A 22,685-nucleotide genomic window follows, 5' to 3' on the forward strand; every position below is an offset into this window, starting at 1 on the left:
AGACAGGACAAGAGTGAAAGGCAACAAATTAAACAAAAACAAAAACGAAGGAAACAGTGGTAGCAGTTCACTAGAACGGCAAAAGGCCAAAATGTATTCTTGTACTTTACATTCACTGTTAGAAATTTATTTGGCAGTGTTTGATATGGTAAGAAATCAAACAAAAAAATTTGGTTTTGAAATTTAAAAAATAAATACATCATAAAAATTTTGTGTCTATAATAATACTTATGTCATTAAGAATAAAAAGAATACGAAATTAAATTATTAAATATAAAAAGATATCAATATTTTAAAAATAAAGTAACAAAGAAATAGTGTCACGTGGAATAAAACAGATGTAATATCTCTTTCAGATGACACAAGAGGAAGAAAACAAAAAGCTAATGTAGGCAGAGCAGTTCACGTAGAACGGGAAAAGGACAAAAGGACTTGCTGTGGAAGTGAATGACACGTAAACATTAGGCCGGTTACGTTAGTTAGACTCAACATCAATACTCAATACGTGGAGATTTTCCTCTTTTCGATCACAATGACACGTCAGTTCCCAGTCGAAATTGTACCAATCAAAATCCCATACTTGCTTGTTTTGGTGACTGCTTCTCACTATCAATAAATACTTGCTCTTTCTCTGATCAAACAACAACTTTTCATGCTCTCTATTATTGACTTCACGTTTAAAGAGAAGTCGAAAAGAAAGAAGGAAAAGATTCAGTACAACTAGTTTACAATAAGTCAGGTAAAAAGTTTTTCATGTATATTCCATGGATTCCCTTTTTTGCTTTTCTCCTTTTTCGGTCTATTCAGCTTTTGCATGTGTGTGTTTGTTCCGCTGCAGTTAAAACTATTGTAGATTTTTTTTTCTTTTTTTCCTGGGGGATTTCGGTAATGTTTGCAACTTCTATGTGAATTTTATGTTGTAATTTTAGCAAACATAAGAGTGATCATTTCACAGTTTTCAAATTTTTAGTTAAAACACAATTTCACTTATTTCCACTAGTTGTTTTATTACTGGAATAGCGTACAGGAAGTTAAATTATGTGGTAGTTATTTTCTAATTAATTGACTCATTGTTTTTGTTGTTTCTTTGTCTTTGGGTCCAAGACTGATTTTGCCAAAATTTGATCAAGAGAAATAGTTGGTCCAGTCATAATGTTTGGAAATGGTGTAGTTGGTATCCTCTCAGAGGCGACGAACAAGTGGGAAAGACGAGCTCCTCTGACTCCTTCACATTGTGCTCGATTGCTGCATACTGGAGTGTCGCGCATCATCGTGCAGCCATCCACAAAGCGTGTTCATCATGATGCTCTCTATGAGGATGTTGGATGCGAGATTTCTGAGGACTTGTCCGACTGTGGTCTCATATTGGGTATCAAACAGCCCAAGGTACGTACTAACTTTTTTCTTCTCTCAAATCCTTGTGTTTTGCTTATTTATTGAGATAATTAATTCAACTTGAATACAGTTGGAGATGATTCTTCCTGATAGGGCCTATGCATTCTTCTCACATACTCACAAGGCACAAAAGGAAAATATGCCCTTGTTGGATAAGGTATATATATTCTAGTCTGCAATGATTGAACAGCCATGGTCATTTTTCCCTCCACGTTTAACATTCTCATTGATATTTAGATACTAGCTGAAAGGGCTTCTCTGTTCGACTATGAGCTTATAGTTGGAGACACTGGGAAGAGGTTACTTGCGTTTGGAAGTTTTGCTGGTCGAGCTGGAATGATTGATTTTCTACGCGGATTAGGACTGTGTAAGTAAGCATTTGTTTGTAACTTGAAAGTCATTTATGTATACTTGCTTGGGATTTCGTATGATCATAGACCCTGCTCTTTATCTTCTTTGCAGACGCCCGTAAATGTGTGTGTGTGTTATTTTATTTTCTGCCTTTGTCTCTTTTCTTATACATAAGGATGAACATTTCAGGGTATCTCAACCATGGCTACTCAACGCCCTTTCTCTCACTCGGCTCATCGTACATGTACTCTTCATTGGCTGCTGCTAAGGCTGCAGTAATTTCTGTTGGCGAAGAGATAGCGACCATGGGGCTTCCAGCGGGAATATGTCCTCTTGTATTTGTTTTCACTGGTGCTGGAAATGGTAAGTAATTTAGGCTGACTAGTTGCAGTATATTGATGTATTTTCCTCTTTCATTAATCCACTATATTCACCAGATCATTCTATAAACTTCTCATTATATATGTTTTGGATAAATTTTGTATATCCTATGTAGTGTCTCGTGGTGCACAAGAAATCTTTAAGCTTCTTCCTCATACATTTGTGGATCCAAGAAAACTTTCAGAACTACATGAGACGGTAAGATTGAGCATACTTTCGTAAGATAATGTACTCGATATATTGCTCCACAGTGTAGTGAGTTTTCTATCTATCATTTTAGTTCTTTGCTCCTTTCAAGCTTTCTGAAAGCAGAGCGCAAGGTATGTGAAAGTCTATCCACTGTAACACCTCTTTGTTTTCTGAACCTACTTTGCATCAATAAGATACATAAATGCCAATGGCCACATGTCAAATCTTTACTTATTGTTCTTCAAATAGAAACTTTCTTAACTTGGTGTTAGAGAAATCTTGTTTTCATGTGTAGGCTAGGGATCTTACTCAATCCAAACATCCATCAAAGAGAATCTTTCAAGTGTATGGTTGCGTAACGACCTGCCAAGACATGGTGGAACGTTTAAATCCTTCAAAATCCTTTGATAAGGTACATACTTTTACCATTTAAAAGCATGATCATTTTTTTTTAAAAATATTCTGTTTTTTATTGTTTCTTTTTGAAAAACTAAATACTGATGATATATTGATACCTTTAAAAAGTCTATGTTCTTGTTAAACTTGAATAAAGATATAAAGGAATCTTTCCTTCTTTATGTAGTTTTATGGTCTTTGTATTTCTAATAAATGCAAACGGGAACGAGATCAAAGTTTTGAGTTTGTGCGCATTGATTTTGGTATTTGATTTAACTTTATTGAAAATGAAAGCATCCAAGTTCCTTGCCTGCCATGATGTTATCTTGTGCATTATGCTAACATTAGACATGTAACTCTTTTCAGATTGATTACTATGCACATCCAGAGCAATACGGACCTGCTTTCCATGAGAAAATAGCCCCTTATGCATCTGTCATAGGTCAGTGATGGTCAGGCATTTGCTGTTCATATTCTAATCATCTTTTAGGAAATCTACTTCAGTGTCCAGTCTTATGTATTTCCTTCCTTGTTCTGACTAAATTTGATACATTCTCGCCAACTGTAAGCTGTCATTTTCTAGATGTGAGCATGCATTTGTTTTCCGGAGTGAATCAGATCTCTCAATGCTTGACTGTAGGACTCATCACCCTAGAGCCTATGATAACTTGTTGGCCTCTTCTGTATTATATGGAAACATAGTCTCTTCTTCATCATATTATGAGTTCTTAATAGTGTTACTAAAAGAAAAAATTACAACAACAACAAACCCAATGTAATCCTACAAGTAGGGGCTGGGGAGGGTAGTGTGTACGCCTATGTTGCTCGGACTCTCCAAAAGCAGTGCATTTTTGAAGGATCCGACACGGGTGCGGCATCATTTTGGAGAGTCCGCCCAACATAGGTGTACGCAAACCTTACCCCTAAGGTATTTTCCGATAGACCCTCGGCTCAAGAGAAGGTAAGAGAAGGTGAAAAAAGGTAGCAGTAGCAACAAATAGTAACAACAACAGGAAAACAAGATAACTGAAGCAATCGAAACAACAGGTATTGATAGAGATCTAAGCATAGGAAAATACAAGAATAGTACTGGTACAACTGGTAAGGAAAGGAGAAACTCTCGACTACCTACTAGTTTTCTTCCCTGATTCTCGACCTTCACACTCTCCTGTCAAGAGTCATGGTCTCAGCTACCATTTGACGGTTTTGACATTCTTATATTACCGAACTTCGTTACACAATTCTATTGTACCAAGCAAGAAAAAGAAGTCTTTGAACTAATCTTTATAAGGTTTTCAAGCAATTCTGTGAAACTGCATGTGTAGTAATTCTCCCTGTTTCTTCCAGTAAATTGTATGTACTGGGAGAAGAGGTTTCCTAGGTTGTTGACTACTAAGCAGATTCAAGACCTCATGAGAAATGGATGCCCACTTGTTGGAATCTGTGACATAACATGTGATGTGGGAGGCTCGATCGAATTCATCAACCAAACATCATCAATAGACTCGCCTTTTTTCAGGTACTTTTTAGCTTGTTATGAAGATTCTATTGTATCTGTCAATATGTCTGTTACTTCCATTTCTAATATACTTTATACACTGCTCCTTATTCCATAGAACTTATTAAAAACCCAGATGGTCAGAGTGCAGTTTAATGGTGTAACAGTTTCTTTATTCAAAAAACGGAAAAAAGAAAGATATGAAACACATATAGGTTGTTTAATCTGAAGCCCATCTGCAGTTGCACAAGAAATTATTATTTTAATCAGTTGGCGCACTAGCATTGCACATTCATCTGTATTTCTATACATTTTAGGCTCTAATTTGCTCAAATTACTACCATCCATCAAAAGCCATTTTCGAAACGCCACCAGACCTATCCTGGCATGCGATGAATTTTACTGGCACTCCTTAATGTTTTCTTTCTGGCATGGATTAAGTGTTCGGATAACAACTAAGGTCCTAACAACTTGATGTCAGACTCTTCAACATGAAGGACATCTAACTCCTCTAACACAGATAACATAAAGACTTGGATTAGATGCTTAACATAATGACTTATATGCTTTCACGAAAGATAGAGGAGCGAATCCGGAGAGAGGCATCTAACAACTCGACTAGAGTGGATCCCGATAATTTACTCCTTCCTTTAAACTGTTGGGCACTACATTCTATAATGAGAATCATAAGTAAACTTTGTACGAAGTTTTAAGGCATTTCTCTTTAGTCTCTGACGGAGCAGATGCCGTCGTCATATTTGGAAATATTTCTTTTACTCAACATCTTATGTTCATTTCCAATTTAATTTACAATAATGTACCTAAATAATTATTTCCTGGTTATTATAATATGTTAACCTTGGATCCTAGGTATGAACCTTCCAATGATTCATATCATTTTGACATAGAAGGTAAAGGTGTGATGTGTTCCGCTGTTGATATTCTTCCCACCGAGTTTGCAAAAGAGGTAATCTCAGCATCAAGCGACCAATTACAGTTGTCTACTTGCCTATATATCTATGAGTTTATGATATCTGTAGCTATGCTATTCTTTCATATAATAGGCATCCCAACATTTCGGAGATATTTTGTCCCACTTTACGGGAAGCTTAGCTTCCTTTAGAAATCTTGAGGAGTTACCTGCACACTTAAGGAGAGCTTGCATAGCCCATCACGGACGTCTTACTCAGTTGTATGAATACATCCCTCGAATGCGGAAATCTGACCTAGAGTAAGTTGTTCATGCTATCTTTATTCTTTATTATCGTGCTTTTCATCTCCGCCCTTTTTGAAACCAATAGTATAATTCTTGAAGCTTTAGAACTCATGCTCTGATCAACTCCCATGTGTTGAATTATTGTGGGCAATAGTGATTTCTGGTCCTGATATGCTGTAATTATCAACCAGTTATTTTCTTGTCCATAGGTAAAATTCACAACTAGACTGAAGCGACTAATAAATATCCCTTTTGTATGCATAAAATCAATAACTATGCCTCTTATGTTAAATTCATCCATTCCCAATTTGTGTATCCTTGCATAACGTGAAATTTTATTCGAATTTTTATTTGCTTTTCAGTTCGCTTTGATTTCCATAACTTTTGTAAAGCTTGTAACATGCGCGTTGAAATTATATTTCTGGAGCTGGTATGAAATAACTTGTACTTGCTACTAGGAAGTAATGATATTCCGTTATCTTTTGATTGGCAGAGACCCTTCAACAGTTCTTTCTAGTTCCAATGCAAACGGGAGGAAATACACCGTTTTGGTAAATTCTGATGTGTTCTTTATTTTATTTTGTTGTTAACTGTACATATATATGGATATGCAGTTTTCATAAATGTCAAATTTGATACGAGGAGGAGTTTGTAGAAGACAAAGAAAAAGGCGTGAGCTCAAAACGTAAAGGTTTTCTTGAGAGAGAACATGCAACCACAGTCCAAGACTAAGATTAAGCTTAGCCTGTTCGGCCAAACTTCCACAACTTCCTGTTTTTTTAAAAAAAAAAAATTACTTTTTGCCAAATGGACTTCTCAAAAAGTAGCTTTTGTAAGTATTATAGCAATTTTTTGCTTTTGGGCAATTTTAAGTGCTTTTGAGCGTCAAATTACGAAAAAAGACATTGAAAGATTCACTTTACGGTTAGTATTACTTAAATAGGTAAATGATTTGAAATACTTATTATGAGAGACTTTAATTAAAATTTTCAATTATATTTAATTAAAATACAAAAAGTGAAATTGCAAATAGTGAGGAGCACATATTCATGAGCCTTCTTTGGTCTTACATGTGTTATCGACATAGCATCAGGTTAGATTTTGTCTGAACTGTTGTGATAGTTTGGTAAATTGAATTTTTGCTAGAGGTATTTCGTCCTGAAAAGATGGGAAAACGCTTATGTTTCTAAAGAGAAGCTACTTTCTCCAGCTACTCAAAAAAACACTTACTTTTTTCCCAGAAGTTTGGTCAAACACCTTAAATCTCCAAAATAAACACTTATAGTTTCATAGAAGTTTGGTCAAACAGGCTATAAGATAGGGTATTTGGCATTTGAGTCTTATACGTTCTGATTTTACTTCTTTAATTAGTAACTGCTATAATGTAGTCACTGCTGAGTTAAAAATGAAATATATACTTTTCTTATTTTTTTGGTGGTTTTATCTTTTTATGCTGTCCGTCATCTGAAATTGACAGGTATCTCTGAGTGGTCATTTGTTTGATAAATTCCTCATAAACGAAGCCTTGGATATTATTGAAGCAGCAGGTGGCTCCTTCCACTTGGTGAAGTGCCAAGTTGGTCAAATCACAAGCGCTTTGTCATACTCAGAACTGGAGGTTACTTTATCTCTAATCTATTTTGACCTACGCGTACATGATGTGAAACTTGATGATTCTTACTTCCTTGTTGCTTTCATTATTTTGGACAGGTTGGAGCTGAAGATAAAGCAGTTTTGGATAAAATAGTTGATTCTTTAACTTCCCTTGCTTATTCAAGAAATTCTTTGGGATCTCAAAACAAGGAAAACAACATGATATCTTTGAAGGTTGGGGAATTCCAACAAAGCATCACAGATGAGAAATCTGATGCAAAGGTCTTAATTTTAGGTGCTGGTCGGGTTTGCAGACCAGCTGCAGAACTTTTAGCATCAATAGGTAGCATGTCATCCGGACAATGCTTATCATCTATAACTGCTGATTTTGAAGAGCAAAATTGTGTTCAAGTGATTGTTGCTTCTTTGTACTTGAAGGATGCGGAAGAGGTATGCCCGTATATCAAGTTTCATTAGACATTGATCACTCTTAATGAAAAAAGGAACCTCATGATTTCATTTCTGTAAATTGGAAGTTTGGCGGTATTTTTTCACTGCTATATCTTCATATAAGTCTATGTCTCCATTGTCCTAATATTATATTTTTAGAGATTGTGTAAGATATTCTTCTCATGTTCTCGTCTTTTTTCAACAGCATATAATTCTTTTGAGTTCACTTCTTTGACTCTCCTCTCTATTTTCTTTTTTCATCAGCTTTGCTTCTGCAATGTAATGTTTCTGCCCGTCCCTGTGTCAGTTTATCAGTTCTTTTTATTGTTTGCATTGGGATTTTGTTACAGCATGAAGCGATCTATATTTGCTGTTTATTTAGTTACTAATTATGTATTCTATTTTCAATTTGTTGCATATCTATATTTGTTGTATGTTATGCTTGAGCTCTAATTTTTTTCACTTATAGAACTTTTTTTCATTAGTAATCTTGTTTCAATTGTACAGGTTACTGAAGGTATTCCAAATGCAAAAGCAGTTCAGCTTGATATTACGAATCACGAGTCTCTTTCTAGTTGCATCTCACAGGTATTGTCTTTTGATTGCCTATCGTGGTGAAATATTCTTCTCTTTGAAAATAAATAGCCTTTGAGACAATAAGTGGTAGTGGTAAGGATCTATTAAGTTTTGAAGCTCCCAAATACTAAACATAGTGTTAGAATTACTGGATGATTGCAGAAAGCTTTTCTTTGGTCATTCTTGTTATAAGTGGCTTTGTCTCATGCTGTCATTCTTGTCATCAAGCAGGTTGATGTTGTCATCAGCTTACTGCCTCCTAGTTGCCATGGTATTGTAGCAAAATCATGCATTGAGGTATTTGTTTTCCTTTATTTTCAGTTTTCCTTTCTTTTCTATGGGTGTCATCTCCTTGTAATTGAGATTCGTATCATGTATGGTAATAAAAGAGGGCCCTGATGAATAGTAAAAATAAATCAACATAAGCTAATAAGAAATTGATCAAACTGCAAGTGTTGACTGCATCTTGAAGAGAGTTTGATTTCTGACATAGATTAAGTACAAATCAGTTTTGACAAGAGTGGGTTGCTCTAGTGGTGAGCACCCTCCACTTCCAACCAAGAGGTTGTGAGTTCGAGCCACCCCAAGAGCAAGGTGGGGAGTTCTTGGAGGGAGGGAGCCGAGGGTCTATCGGAAACAGCCTCTCTACCCCAGGGTAGGGGTAAGGTCTGCGTACACACCACCCTCCCAGACTCCACTAGTGGGATTGCACGGGGTTGTTGTTGTTGTTGTTGTTGCAGTTCTTGAATTTTCATTAGAAGTCTATGGGTTCAAAAGCTCTTTGAAGATGTCCGGGGATGGTGAACAACAACGTAAGAGACCACTCTCCCTAGATTATGTACTGAAACAAATGAATCTTGAATAATTTTATGAGCTAATCCAAAAAATGCACCATAACCTGGCCCAGAAATCTTAAAATCTTTACAATTTTTTCCGAGGAAAAATCCTATCTTCAAAGCTAATATCAATCAAACTCTCCTGAATTCGTGGACTACTCTTACTAAAATGCAGCTTCAAATCTCCTGATGCAGCTGAAGAAACATCTTGTCACAGCTAGCTACGTTAATGATTCTATGTTAAAGCTAGACGAAGACGCAAAATGTGCTGGAATTACTATTCTTGGTGAAATGGGCTTGGATCCAGGAATAGGTAACCTTCACCCGAGAAAATTAAATGCTCTACACTTTTTTTATTTTATTATATAATGCTGTTCTCCTGCATATAAGTAACTTTAATAAGAGCGAAATGAATTTGTTGGAAACTTCTTCATGGTATGAAATTTCCTCTGAATGTTATTGTGCATAACCTATGGTAATAGTACTGCATTTGCAAGTTACCTTCTATCACTTTGTTCAAGTTATCTTCATCAAAAAGTGTGATGGCCACGTCAATCTAAGAAGTAGTAGTTGAATCATTTAACTTCACGAGTTTACTTAGGCCCATCTTGCTGGGTCCAGAATATTATTATTGTGTAGTAATTTGGTTGCTTAATATTTTATTCGGGAAACCTATTTATGTTCTCCAAAATCTGATCAATAAATGATACTGATGATTCAGGTAAAATGTGGCAACAATAGGTAGTTAGTCTTTGTTTGTGGTGACATAAATACCTCCATACCACTCATGAATTAGGCAGCGCATGCTCAAGATGTATCATAGAAAATTGTTGAGATAAATGTCAATGCTTTTAGCTGAAATACAAGTGTCTGATGGTGAACAAATTTGCTGCTGTAAATTGTTTTTTTATTCTAAATTTTTTTTTTGAGAAAGAAGTATGTTTTGACCAATCTTTGGTTAACTAGTGGTACAAATTTTATGTTGTAGATCATATGATGGCAATGAAAATGATCAACCAAGCCCATGCAGCAAACGGAAAGATCAGGTCTTTCGTTTCTTACTGCGGTGGTCTTCCCTCTCCAGCTGCGGCCAACAACCCACTAGCTTATAAGTTCAGGTATGGCTTCAAGTTCGATTGAATGTTGATTTGATAAGATTACCTTGTCAATTTTGAGAAGCCCGATTGAGCAGGCTTCTTGATATGACATATTTCCAAAAAGCTGTGGGGTATCTCTATTCTTCTTTCTTCATTGGCACTTCTTTGCTAACCAGAAGCACATAAAGTGCCCTCTCCAAACTGCCTGAGCATTTCCATTTTCCTTAGTGATTAAACTGTCTCAACTAACTTTTGAACTAGAGAGTAACTTCTCTTTCCCAACATAAGGCCCTGTACACAAAAAGCGGATAACTATTTGTGTTCACTCACTTGATCTATTATTCTCTTTCTGGACGTAATACATTCACACGGATGTTTACCGCCTTCCATTTTGGGTTACTTAGTTTTCGTCTTATTTTTCTGGTTATTAGTGAAGTGGATGTAATCTCTCTGTTATCTTTTACTTGTTACTCCCTCCGTTCCAATTTATGTGAACCTGTTTGACTGGGCACGAAGTTTAAGAAAAAATGAAGACTTTTTGAATTTGTGGTCTTAAACAAGTCAAAAAGGGGTTCAGAGTATTTGTATAGTTATAAAAGCTTCTCATTAACGGTAGAATTGGAAGTTTAAGCTAAATTGTTTCCAAATTTAGAAAGGGGGTATTTTTTTTGGAACGGACCAAAAAAGAAATAGGTTCACATAAACTGGAACGGAGGGACTAATATTCTTCCTACTCTGCTGATTTTACATCTCAATCATCCTATTCGTCGATTAATTTTGTTATGTTGAAACATTATCTAGTTGGAACCCAGCCGGAGCTATACGAGCTGGGTGGAATCCAGCAGCCTATAGATCTGAAGGGGAAATTATTCATGTTGAAGGTGAGTAATTTAGCATAGGAACTGCTTTTGATATCTGTCCCATGAAGAAGTATATTGTACTAAAATTCTAAAACAACTTCTAAAACTACTTCTACTTGCCTCTGTAATATGCAGATGATAGGTTCCTATGTATCATTGACAATCTTAAAGAGTTTATGTCCTTATCTGATTTTTTTGGTCTCTTGCAGCCAATATTAATAGCTATTAACCTCCCGTAATGACACATACTAGCTCTTCAAAGCTCCAACTGTTATCTCCCTAAGTTATCTTCACCCTTTATGGGGCATGGGCATGTGAGGTAGTTTGCCATTTATGTGCTTTTTCTTCGCTAACAATATTCTAAATGCAGGTCAGAGGCTTTATGATTCAGCTGCAAAGCTTCGTCTTCCTGATTTTCCAGCTTTTGCATTAGAGTGTCTCCCAAATCGCAACTCCTTAGTGTATGGAGACTTATATGGTGTAGGAGAGGAAGCATCAACAATCTTTCGAGGAACTCTACGCTATGAAGGCATGTCACATTACTGGGTTTCATACAACGCTTTCAGTTAAAGAGACTTGAGTCTGACTTAGGGTTTGAAGGAAAGCATTAGACAGATAACTTTTAGATTTTATTTTCATCCATATAATGCATTAAAAGGAAAAATAATTGCTCAGAAGAAGTTGAAACACCGTCCTTCTCAAATTGTTATCTGCTTTATGGTTTTGGCGAGTCAGACTTAAAATGTGTGACCGCCACATCTAAAAGCTTGTATTTATTTATTTAGGTCTTGAACATCCCACTCACATAGGAGCACCTAATTCTTTTTTAGCTTTTAACGTAGTTCATGTAGCTTCTAAATAATGCTTTGAAATGACAAAGTGGATAATTCTTTGGGATTGTGGGAGTAATAGACTTGATTGCTTTTTTTGTCACCAAATTTTTAGGTTGACATCTTATGGGTTGATATTTTTCACAGGTTTTAGTCAAATAATGGGGACACTTGCCAAGATTGGATTCTTCTGTACAGAACCATCTCTTATTCTTAAAGATGGGATTAAACCCACAGACAGAGCATTTTTGCTGGGACTTGTTGGAATAGACGGACAGATTTTCCCCGAACCAGTAATTGATGAAAAATACATCACTGATAGGATCTTGAAACTTGGGCTTTGTAAAGACAAGGACACTGCAGTTAAGACAGCAAAAACTATAATGTAAGTTGAGACAACTATCTGAGGTCAATCAGTTATCTACTTGAAGTATTGAAATTAAGTGTATGTTCTTTACGAATATATTGGTATACAATGTGAAGTGCTGTTTTTATTCATTTAAAAGAAAAGGTTGTGGTTGAATGATAAGGGGTTTACTTAATATCCAAATAGATTTTTGGGATTTCAAGAGCCTACAGAAATACCATCATCCTGCAAATCTCCATTTGAAGTTACGTGCTTGCGCATGGAAGAGAGATTAGCATACTCCAATACAGAGCAGGTAGTTGTCAGAATTACTTTTTAAGCCAACTAACATGCAACTAGTGACCTGGATTTACCGTTGATGTTACTTGTGTTAGGACATGGTGCTTTTACACCATGAAGTGGTAGTAGATTACCCAGATGGCCATGCTGAAACCCATAGATCCACACTTTTGGAAATGGGGAGGACAGCGAATGGGAAAACCAACATGGCCATGTCTCTTACAGTAGGGATTCCCGCAGCCACTGGAGCTCTGGTATTCTTCTATTGAACTTGTGCCTGATGATCATAGTAGCTTTGTATTATGGACGAAATCGTAGTTTACTCTTTTCTGCCCATTGCAGCTATTACTTGCGAACAAGATCAAAGCAAATGGTGTACTAAGGCCTATTGATCCAGAAGTTTATGAGCCAGGTAGTTCAGCTCCATTGATTTCCAATTTGTCTAGGGGAAAGGAATGCTTGCTTGCGTAGAAATGAATAATCCAGTTTGATTTAGTAACATTAGGTGTATTTGGTATGATATTAAAATGATTTAATTAAAACAAGTTCTCTTGAAAAAATTTTCTAAAATCATTTTTCCATAATTTGATTACGCTTAAAAATTGATTGGTGGAAATAGTAAAAGGTGGAGGATGAAGCTTGGTGTAATAAATTTGAGTAAGAGAGATTGACAGCAATCAACAATGTTAATAAGTTAGTTGAAGCGAGTGACGGGGAATAAGTTAAAATAGTTGAAGAGGAGAATGAAGGAGAATGTCAGTCATATTCCGTCATTTGTTCTTAAATATATCTTCATTTTTTAATAATTTAGGACAAGTAAGCACTATAAATGATTTCGGAACTTTTTCCAAGATAAGGTGGATGAACCATAAGGAAATTCTCAACTAAGATATGAATCCAAGGTTGTTCTCCTGTGTAGAATGTGAAGAACATGATTTGCTGATAGGAAAATATTTCTAGCTATATCGTAAGAACTCATTTCGTTCCTGGTTTTTATTTCAAACAAATAGTATACCTTTTGTTTTCGCCAAAATATAAAAGAAATTTTAAAAACCTCTGGCTTGATACAAATACAGTAATATTAATTTTTTAAGTTCGTGTATTTTAAAGTACAACTATGAACTCTAGGTATGCTTTAGTTGGAATCAGTCTCCTTATATTATATCAGCAGTTACCCCAGCATACAGCTGATAAATTGTCTGTCTGTGTTTTATCATCAGCTCTGGTTGTGTTGTAAAAGAACAGTTAGTGACATAATACTCAGCTCATTTTCTGTAAATTTGCAGCACTGGATATTTTGGAGGCATATGGTTTCAAGTTGCTGGAGAAGATTGAATAATGTTTACTGACCATTGGTCTGTTTGATATCAAAACAGATTCTTTTTTCCTGAAGGGTGTCAAATTGTCTCCTAGTAAATCATTGAACAAGCATGTCATTGATGTACATAATCCCGACTCTGTCCTATGTATTATATAAGAATTTCTATTATTTACAAACTAAAGGCCGAGCATATCCAAGAACAATATTTGGATCATAGATTTCATAGTACTAGCTTTGTTTCTTTTTATATGGTATTATTTCCTTATTAATTAGTTATAACATGATTTATCTATTCCAATAACATGATTTTCTAGCCACAGAAATCTATGGCTTGTTTACGACCAATATATTTTCTCGAGGTTCTAACATTTCCATCACCAAAAACGGTAGCACATAATTCAACTAGAAAATAAATTTGCAATATTGAATACCTTTATGGGTTGCAAGTATATAAAGGAGTGTCATTACTAACACTCGGAAAGTTATATATCTGTGCAGAGTAGAAAGGCAAAATGGAACAAAAAATAAAAGATAATACAATTATTCTACTGATTACCAACTTCTAATAGCTGAGGCTTCACTTTTTGATCGCCTTCAAGCAGGTTTACGATTGGTTTAATATATGAAGTCAAATAGAATACAAATCATACATTTTTTCAGGAATTTCTGGGAACTATCCATGAAACTAACTGATGCTCCACTTCTCTCCAGTTGTGCACTTTCTTAACCATGGGATGCCCATTAAGTGACTCACTCTTGGACCATGGGTATGAATTTTCATAATCAAAGAGAAGAACCTTAATTCCAGCTTCCGCACACTCGATAGCATACCTCGGATTGTCATCAATCAAAACATTTGCTCCCAATGACCTAGCAGACGCAGTTATCTAAAAAGTTAGTCTAACAGTGACACAATTATAAAGTTTCACAGGTCAAGAATACACTATAATGAGTCAGACAAAAATTCCGGAATATAAACAAACTTTGTACAACCAGCTAACATACAAAAGATTCCATATTCTATGCCAATAGACAATGGTCAGCTAGCTAGCTAGATACCAAAATGAGGGGTGACAATCTACTGCTTTATGACATTATCTGAAAATGGCAAGGCCTTGCAGAAAAATAGAACAAAGAGAACGCGAAAGGAGACTGATGATATTACCTGCAAATATCTGATTTAGCTATAGACTGCCCATTCAATGCAAAGTGATTGCCAAAGTGCATATCCTGAAACAATCCAGGATAATGCCTCTCAATCCACTCAATTGTGTGATCTTTAATGGCGTTTTGCCGGGACCTATCAAAATATTGGTCAAATTAGTTCTCAAGCAAATACTCAGTGTGGAAGTTAACAATTAATTGAAGCAACCAAACTACGTACGTTACAATTGACAGGTTACAGAATCTAGACATCTTTTGAAGAGCCTGTCGAGCACCAGGAATTGGATGAATTCCGGTCTTGAAATAAGAGGTCTTGAAGAATTCATGGACACGGATATCAGCTGCCAAAATAATTATGTAAGGTTAAAAACAGAAACATTTAGTCACAGATGTCGTGCAGGTCAAACCACTGCATACAAAAGTAACACGCGGAAAGGCAACGAGGTCTCAAGGGCTTTTATGGAAAGAGCGGACCAATTTACTGAAAAGAAAGCACCAATAGAAGAAATGCACAACCTTGTATAAGATGCACAAATATCTCATCCGTAAACTAAAAGAATGCATCAAGCATCTAGATCAAATTAATGTGATGCCATATGTCTAAATCAATTGCAGCAATCAACACCTATTAATTTTTACTTCACTAAAAAACAAACAGCAAACAGTTGGTTTATTCCAATTTTATCAATTTCAATTGCCAATTAAAGTCGTTTCCATAGTCATAGTACGATAAATGCCAAATTAAAATGAAGAGCAGCAGCAGTAACGGAGCAGGAAACAATGGAACAGCAAAACAATACATTAGCAAAGCAACAGAAAAGATATACTTGTCCAGAGGAACAAAGGCAAGAAGAGCAGAAGTAGAAGCATGCGAGAAGACAAAAAGATGCAGTAGTAAAGAAGCAGAAGACAAAGAAAAAGAGAAGAGAGACGAGAAGGCAAAAACTGCAGAAAAAGAGATGGGCCAACTAGCCCAAAAGATGAAGAAAGAAAGAAGAGTAACTGTACTCGAAAATTGAACTGCAGTCACAGCAGTCCTAATAGCATAATTGTGCGGGGGGGGGCTGAAAGGAACTTAGTCACAAATATATGACCAATATAAAATTAATCTTACTTAAGCTAAACTTGACCCCCGATATCAGCTGTACTTTATCTTCTTTTTTTCTTTGAGAAATTATGTCAGATCTACTTCATCAGGAAGATCAGAAAAGAAGAGTATGCCTGATGTCTCCACTCTAAAAATGAATGAATAAAAAGAGAACAAAAGCTGGAAAAACACCTTGGAATATTTGCCTATACCTAAATAACTCAACTGAAAGGAACTTAGTCACAAATATATGACCAATATAAAATTAATCTTACTTAAGCTAAACTTGACCCCCGATATCAGCTGTACTTTATCTTCTTTTTTTCTTTGAGAAATTATGTCAGATCTACTTCATCAGGAAGATCAGAAAAGAAGAGTATGCCTGATGTCTCCACTCTAAAAATGAATGAATAAAAAGAGAACAAAAGCTGGAAAAACACCTTGGAATATTTGCCTATACCTAAATAACTCAACTGAAAGGAAAGACCCAATAATACCTTCATCTCTTGAGCATTTCCATATCTGCAATGATTAGAGAAATGGTAGCTTAGAAAAGCACAAAAGTTACAGGAGAAGGGATATGCTAAGGTAACCAAACAAGTGATACCTCCACAGTTAGGGCATCTTTTTGTACATTGCACTACCATTTCTATGTTTACTGAATATTTTTTGATAGGTAAAAGTGAATTAATTGTTAATACTAATTAGCACTCAAGCGGAGGACCATTTACAAGTAAAGACAATAGACTTGCACACAAGCTTATTTACAAAAACGACAAGAGCACGGAACCCAAGATCAGCCAACTACCAAAATATACCATCTTAGCAGCACAATCTACTTTTCTTGCTTACTTTCCAACTAGCATAATTTAAACCCATTTTAGTAGTTTTAACCCACGTTGTTGTCTTGTACTTGATCTCCTTTTGTTGCTCTCTTCATCAGTTTTCTATCCATCACCCATCAATTTGTCATGACTCATTACCCTCTCTTCACTTCCACCCCAAGAGACTCCTAAAAGTTTCCCTATATAGGTCAAATTCTGCTGTTCAAAATCACCCATTTTAGTACTATCAACCACGTTCACGTCCAGTTACAGGTAGTGTATTCTCATTCACATATGACGCACTATCGAAATTGTCCTTGCTGCTCCATCACAACAAGTAGAATCCAGCAACTACCAACACTGTTTTTGTCATCTTAAGTGTATCTGCCCAGCATCTTGAACGCCCTTCCGGTGCTCATGTTGAATTGCTATTCAACTGTCATTCCCTTCTTCTACTGACATAAGCCCCTTAAATCTCATTACCCTTTTTAGCCTTCCTTTATTCCTGTATCTATCAATTTTGCATTGGGGGAGAAAGAGAGAGAAGCAAGTCCATCATTAAAGCAGAATCGAAAATGGGATTGAACTCTCAATTTAACACTCCTCAGTTTGCTATAGTATCTTCTCATCCATCAGTCCTAGAAAAAGAATTGTTCTACTTTCCTTTTTCGAATTTACTGCAAACTGTGACCAAAGAATAAAAAGATTTATTATTTTTAGTACCGGGTTTTCATTATTCTTTAATCAGGGAAAAGCAGATTTTGCACTCCCACCTTTCTTTATTTTTATTCTTGAAAAATACAAAAACAAACAAATTGACTATTTTCCATAACCAAAAGTAAAAATATCACGTTACAACTCTTCTAAAAATTGTGCCAGGTCGAACTAAATTGGATATCAAACTAGTGGAAGATATTTGTAAATTCATTCCAAATGAAGCACAGAATATTTAGTAGTATAAATCTTCAGTTAGTCAGTCTGATTTTTGCCAACTGAGGTAAACCCTCATTTTCCGTCTCTCATGCTATTAATTGCTTTGCGGTGCCCGTTACAGAAATCTCATAAATTGGATCATTAATAACTTGGCCAAACTGGTCTTATATCCAGTGTTGTCAAAGGCAAAAAACATAGAAAAGCACCAAAAGCCAAAACCATTATGTGACATCAAACAATATGCAACAAAGTTGACAAGCATGGTACCTTGAAAAATTCATATACATGATACTCAGACACCGAATGGTATGATGAGTAACGATCTGCAATGAATTCGTTGAGAGCAGAAACAAAGTTCCCAAGGACTGCAAACCAGCAAATAAAAAAAATAAGGATACTGAAAGTGCAGACACGATCAGTTTACATTAGAGACAGTAACACAACTAAAAAAAGATGAGAGAATTACAAGTAAGAGATAATGATAGAGGGATCAAAACAGTTAACATTCTGTGAATAGGGCAAACAACTTTGCAAATGACAGTGATTCCCAAAATAACAAGCATGATTACAGAACTATACAACAAAAATTATGAGAGTACTTTTAGAAGACTTGCCCCCAGTACTTTTGATGAGTGGCGACATATTATTTGCGAGTTTCAAAGGTTGCCGTTGGTCCTAAGGGTTGGTCCCAAACGGATTTCTCGGTCTTAAAAAAGGTACGCTTGGGAGATTTGTTGCAGTGACTGCAATGATCCTGGACATCTAAGGCTCTTTCCTACATAATGTCTGTCATCACACATAAACCAAGGGAATGAATTTTATAACCGAGAAATCCTCAAGGACCAATGGTAATGGGTCAGCCCCTCTACCTTCTCCACTTAGAAACCAAGCTAATTCTGTTATAGGGTTCAAATCCGCTTAACCGACACATCACATAATGTGCTCTTACCACTGCGCTGGAGGCATCACAAGCTGATGCCTAACCCACACATCACAATCCTTACAATCTAGCATTACAAGAGAGAAGTTTTTTTTTTCAAATACCTTCATCAACATCAACAGCCACAACAATTTTGTCATGTAAATCTTGGTTAAAGAATCCAGCACAGCTTCCTCTGTTAGATGTATTGCTGTTAGTATCAGAAGGCTTAGTAGCATTACTAGTACTAGCTCCCTCTGCATCATCATGTAGCAAGAGAGGGAGAGATGGAGCAAAAGCCTGTGCCCTCTGAAACCCATTCACATACTTATTGTTACAACTTGTATTTGAATCATTAGAAGAAGAAGAACAGCAGCCCCAAAGCCTAAGAGCCGTCGCATTATTAAAAGGGTATTTTCCTACACCACCACCATTTAGATCAATGGAGGACGAAGTAACATTAGATAAAAACTTTACACATGACAAAAGCTGAAAATCTTTAGGGCCAACAGAAAAGGTTGATGCTATTGCCATTAAAGGACGAATCCAATTATTACTTCTCCTTCTTATCATAACGATACTGGAAAAAATGCCCTCCCACACATCTAGCAAGAACCCACGAAGGTTAAAAACAAAAGCAGAGAATGGTTGATTGTGTTTTTTTTTTTAATGCCCCATAGCTTAAAATGCAAAAGGGCCCTGTCCTTTTAATGGATTGTGAACATCTGTTATTTTAATAATATGATTGGACAAAGAAAGAGCAAAGGGAAAAGTGAAAGCCGGATCAAAATATGCCAGTGTGAGAAACGAATATTTTAAACTCCAAGAAAAAACGAGGAAATGAAATTCTATAGATCTCCGAAGGAAACCATTTTGTAATGTTCAATCAGGGGTCTAAGAACAAGGCAAGGGAGTTGCAAAAATTACAGGTAGAGAAGGTGGCGCTTCACCATTCAGCCCTAATATCCAGTGTAATGCACCGGCTCTTTAATACTATGGTGTACCTAATGGCCCCAAAAGAATTCAAATGCACCTAAGTCCCCCGTAGCTTTTTAGCTACGATTCACTTTAGAAATTTCGAAGTGATCGTTTGGTACGCGACCTAAATTATTCTGTCAACCAAATACCGTATAAATTTAATTTAACACCCTTATTCCACCTGATCATGCATAGCAGACGACTCTATCCACTAAAAGTTAAATTTTATAATCACTGTTCTACAATTTCATTATCTCGCTTCGTTGTTATTTATTCTATGGAAGAAATTTTATACCTATAAATAGTGTGTTTCTTCCTTGTATTGTGTTATGAAAAAGTATTGTAGAATGCATGAAAAAAAAAGTGAGATTAATATAGTGAAAAAGAGTGTGTCACGATCCAAAATCACCACCGACTGTGATGGCGCCTAACTCCACTTACTAGGCAAGCGCAGCATAACACTTGCAGAAAATAGTAGCAAATAAATGATAAATGAAACTAAATGTCGAATATAAGCATAGATAATAACAAATCATTACACAGCTCCTAGAAACTGGTAACATTGAATTATGAGCTCTTCAGTACGAATACAAGTCTGCTAATATAAAATACTATCTGAAACAACAACAGTAATGAAAGATAGGAAGAGACGTCAGGGACTGCGATCGGGAAGTAGCTCCACCTCGATCTCAATAGCACAGCTCAGCTCACAATGCTCAACTAGATCCAACTTTTGAATCTGCACATAAAGTGCAGAGTATAGTATGAGTACAGCTAATCTCATATACTCAATACGTAGCAAGCCTAACCTCGATAAAAATAGTTACTGGATTTGGCAAAGTTCGATATTGACTTTCAACAACCAACAATAACAATAGCAACATAATAATGGTATATAAGGGAAAGCAGCTTCAAGTAATAACGGTTCAACTCTAGCACAATAAGAGGGGAAATAAGTATGCTTTTCAGGTATATCAGTCAAGGCATCAACTTTTCCACACAAATCGCCTAGACAGACAGGGATTCATCAAGATAACTATGATTTCAAGCTCTAAACATCAAATATCAATTAACAAGAGGAAAATACTATATGTCTGCATGCCAAATAGATATGCCAAATCAACAACATCACAGTGTAAACATCACGTATACATAATCTCACCATATTCATAGTGCCTGGCATAAGTACTCTGAAATTATACTTTCAACACTCTCATAGTACATGGCGCAACGCCCGTGAATCATCACGTACACACACTCAGCATTGTACGGGTGCCTGACATAAGTCTCTTACTAAGCACATATCGTGTGCATGCACTCACAAGGCCCAAAGTAACATGGGTTATCACTTGACTCCGGAGGGGCAGATCCTAGCCCAAGCACTGATCGGATCAAAAGTCAACGATCAATATCACTCGGCCCAATATGGGACTTTGATGCAAGTGTCACCTAATAATCAATACCAACACGGGTCTATGGCCTAGGATCAGTCATCAATCCGCTCAATATGGCTATATGGTCCAAAATCAATCATCTATCTCCTCAATTCTCAATATGCCAACATTTCACAGTACCACAATCAAAATACCGCATGGAATATACCAACAGGCCACAACTCAGCTCAAACCCATGTCACACACAAAAGGACACTAACAACATGTGAGATAACATATAAAGAGTGCATAGAGATAGAGATATAACACGTTATGAAAATATTACTATGGCTAAAGCAAATAGCTCAACATAGCAAAAATAGTCGTATCATGTCACGAACAGATAAGCAATAACCTAGACATGATTTCTAACATGAATAATAGCTCGCATAGTCATACAAGTAGAGAAGATACGGTATCAAAGATGCAAGATAGAAAAGCGAGGCATATAATTTCCTAAAGTCTACTCGAATCATGAATAACCACGGTGCACGCATATGCGTCATCCCAACATATAGCACACATCATAGCCTACGGGAAAATACCTCCAAGTCGAGCCTAGCTAAGATACTTACCTCGAACAAGCGAGAATCAATACTCCAAGAATCCCTTGCCTCTCAAATCGGCCTCCAAACAGATTAAATCTAGCAAAAAATAAGTCAATAACGTCAAACAAGGCTATAGAAATCGATTCTAAACAATAAAATTTTAATTTTTATTCAGCTACACAAAGTCAACCCGGACCCGCTTTTCAAAATCAAATAAAACTCACAAACCCGACTACCCATTTGAATACAAATCCAAATATATTAGTTTCACAAAATTAGGGTTCAATTCTCAATTATTCACTTTTCAAAATCCAACACAAAAACCCAAATTTCTCTTTTTGATAGGGCTATCTTGCTATATTAAGTTGTTCGCCTTAATTGTAGTCATATTCTCAGTCGTCATATTATATCTGCATATTATATCTCTGTCTCTAGGCACACATTATATGTTATCCACATGTTGTTGATGCCCTTATATGTGTGACACAGTTTGGGCTGAGTACTATGAGATGTGAATACTTGAGACTTGAGAGGTTGATGACTAATCTTGGGCTATAGAGCCGATATGATACTAATAGTCAGGTGATGCGTACGTCAGGCCTTGCATTGTGCTAAGTGGCATTGATAGTGAGGTGACGCATGCGCTAGGCCCCATATTGGGCTAAGTGATATTAATCGTTGACTTAGATTTGATCAGCGCTTAGGCAAGGACCCGCTTCTCCGGAGTCAGGTAATAACTTGTGGGTGCATGCACATGGGTTATATATGTGATTGGTGAGGGACTTGTGTTAGGCACCATAAAGTGTTGAGTGTTGTTATGTGTGTGAAATGAAGGGAAATTGTGACAGGCACCATATATATGCTGAGATTTGATATACTTGTTGATTTAATTACGATATTGTTGATTCTGGGATGCATACTTTTCATGCAGGTATCGAGATGTGTCTCTTCCTTCATGCTTATTGGTACTTAATGTCTTTATTTGATGTGTTGAACTTGAAATCACCGTTAAATTAATAAAACCATATTTAAGTGATTTCTGTAGAATAATATATGCCTTAACTATTATTCTTGAAAAGCGTACTTATTTCTTCTCTTATTGTGAAGAGGCCGAACTTGATATTATTTGAGATATCTTTCCTTTTTGACGTTATTATACCGTTA

The 22,685-nt window shown here is 36.2% G+C and overlaps 2 protein-coding genes across 3 annotated transcripts; one reads left to right on the forward strand and one right to left on the reverse strand.

Moving 5' to 3' along the window:
• The first annotated feature begins 593 nt into the window (after positions 1 to 593).
• On the forward strand, positions 594 to 13,851 carry LOC104110270 (alpha-aminoadipic semialdehyde synthase). 2 transcript variants are annotated; one of them, XM_009619726.4, is made up of 25 exons: positions 594 to 739; positions 1,105 to 1,386; positions 1,466 to 1,552; positions 1,633 to 1,762; positions 1,936 to 2,109; positions 2,243 to 2,325; positions 2,612 to 2,728; positions 3,079 to 3,154; positions 4,060 to 4,231; positions 5,081 to 5,177; positions 5,275 to 5,441; positions 5,920 to 5,977; positions 6,904 to 7,044; positions 7,137 to 7,469; positions 7,977 to 8,057; positions 8,277 to 8,342; positions 9,077 to 9,194; positions 9,870 to 9,999; positions 10,780 to 10,859; positions 11,209 to 11,367; positions 11,816 to 12,053; positions 12,222 to 12,330; positions 12,410 to 12,568; positions 12,657 to 12,726; positions 13,601 to 13,851. In XM_009619726.4, the coding sequence occupies exons 2-25, from the start codon at positions 1,153 to 1,155 to the stop codon at positions 13,651 to 13,653; spliced, it is 3,132 nt and encodes a 1,043-aa protein (XP_009618021.1). In that variant the 5' UTR covers positions 594 to 739; positions 1,105 to 1,152; the 3' UTR covers positions 13,654 to 13,851. The 2 variants fall into 2 exon arrangements, with proteins under 2 accessions (XP_009618021.1, XP_018631160.1); XM_018775644.3 differs by having other exon boundaries at positions 615 to 739; positions 1,172 to 1,386.
• A 181-nt stretch (positions 13,852 to 14,032) lies between these two features.
• LOC104110271 (uncharacterized) lies at positions 14,033 to 19,549 on the reverse strand. The gene is made up of 6 exons (XM_009619727.4): positions 18,688 to 19,549; positions 17,911 to 18,008; positions 16,384 to 16,408; positions 15,020 to 15,140; positions 14,801 to 14,935; positions 14,033 to 14,505 (listed from the first exon to the last, which is right to left on the reverse strand). The coding sequence occupies exons 1-6, from the start codon at positions 19,133 to 19,135 to the stop codon at positions 14,292 to 14,294; spliced, it is 1,041 nt and encodes a 346-aa protein (XP_009618022.1). The 5' UTR covers positions 19,136 to 19,549; the 3' UTR covers positions 14,033 to 14,291.
• Positions 19,550 to 22,685: the final 3,136 nt, after the last annotated feature.

Source organism: Nicotiana tomentosiformis, chromosome 11 (genome assembly GCF_000390325.3).
Source record: "Nicotiana tomentosiformis chromosome 11, ASM39032v3, whole genome shotgun sequence".
Classification (NCBI taxonomy): Eukaryota; Viridiplantae; Streptophyta; class Magnoliopsida; order Solanales; family Solanaceae; genus Nicotiana; species Nicotiana tomentosiformis.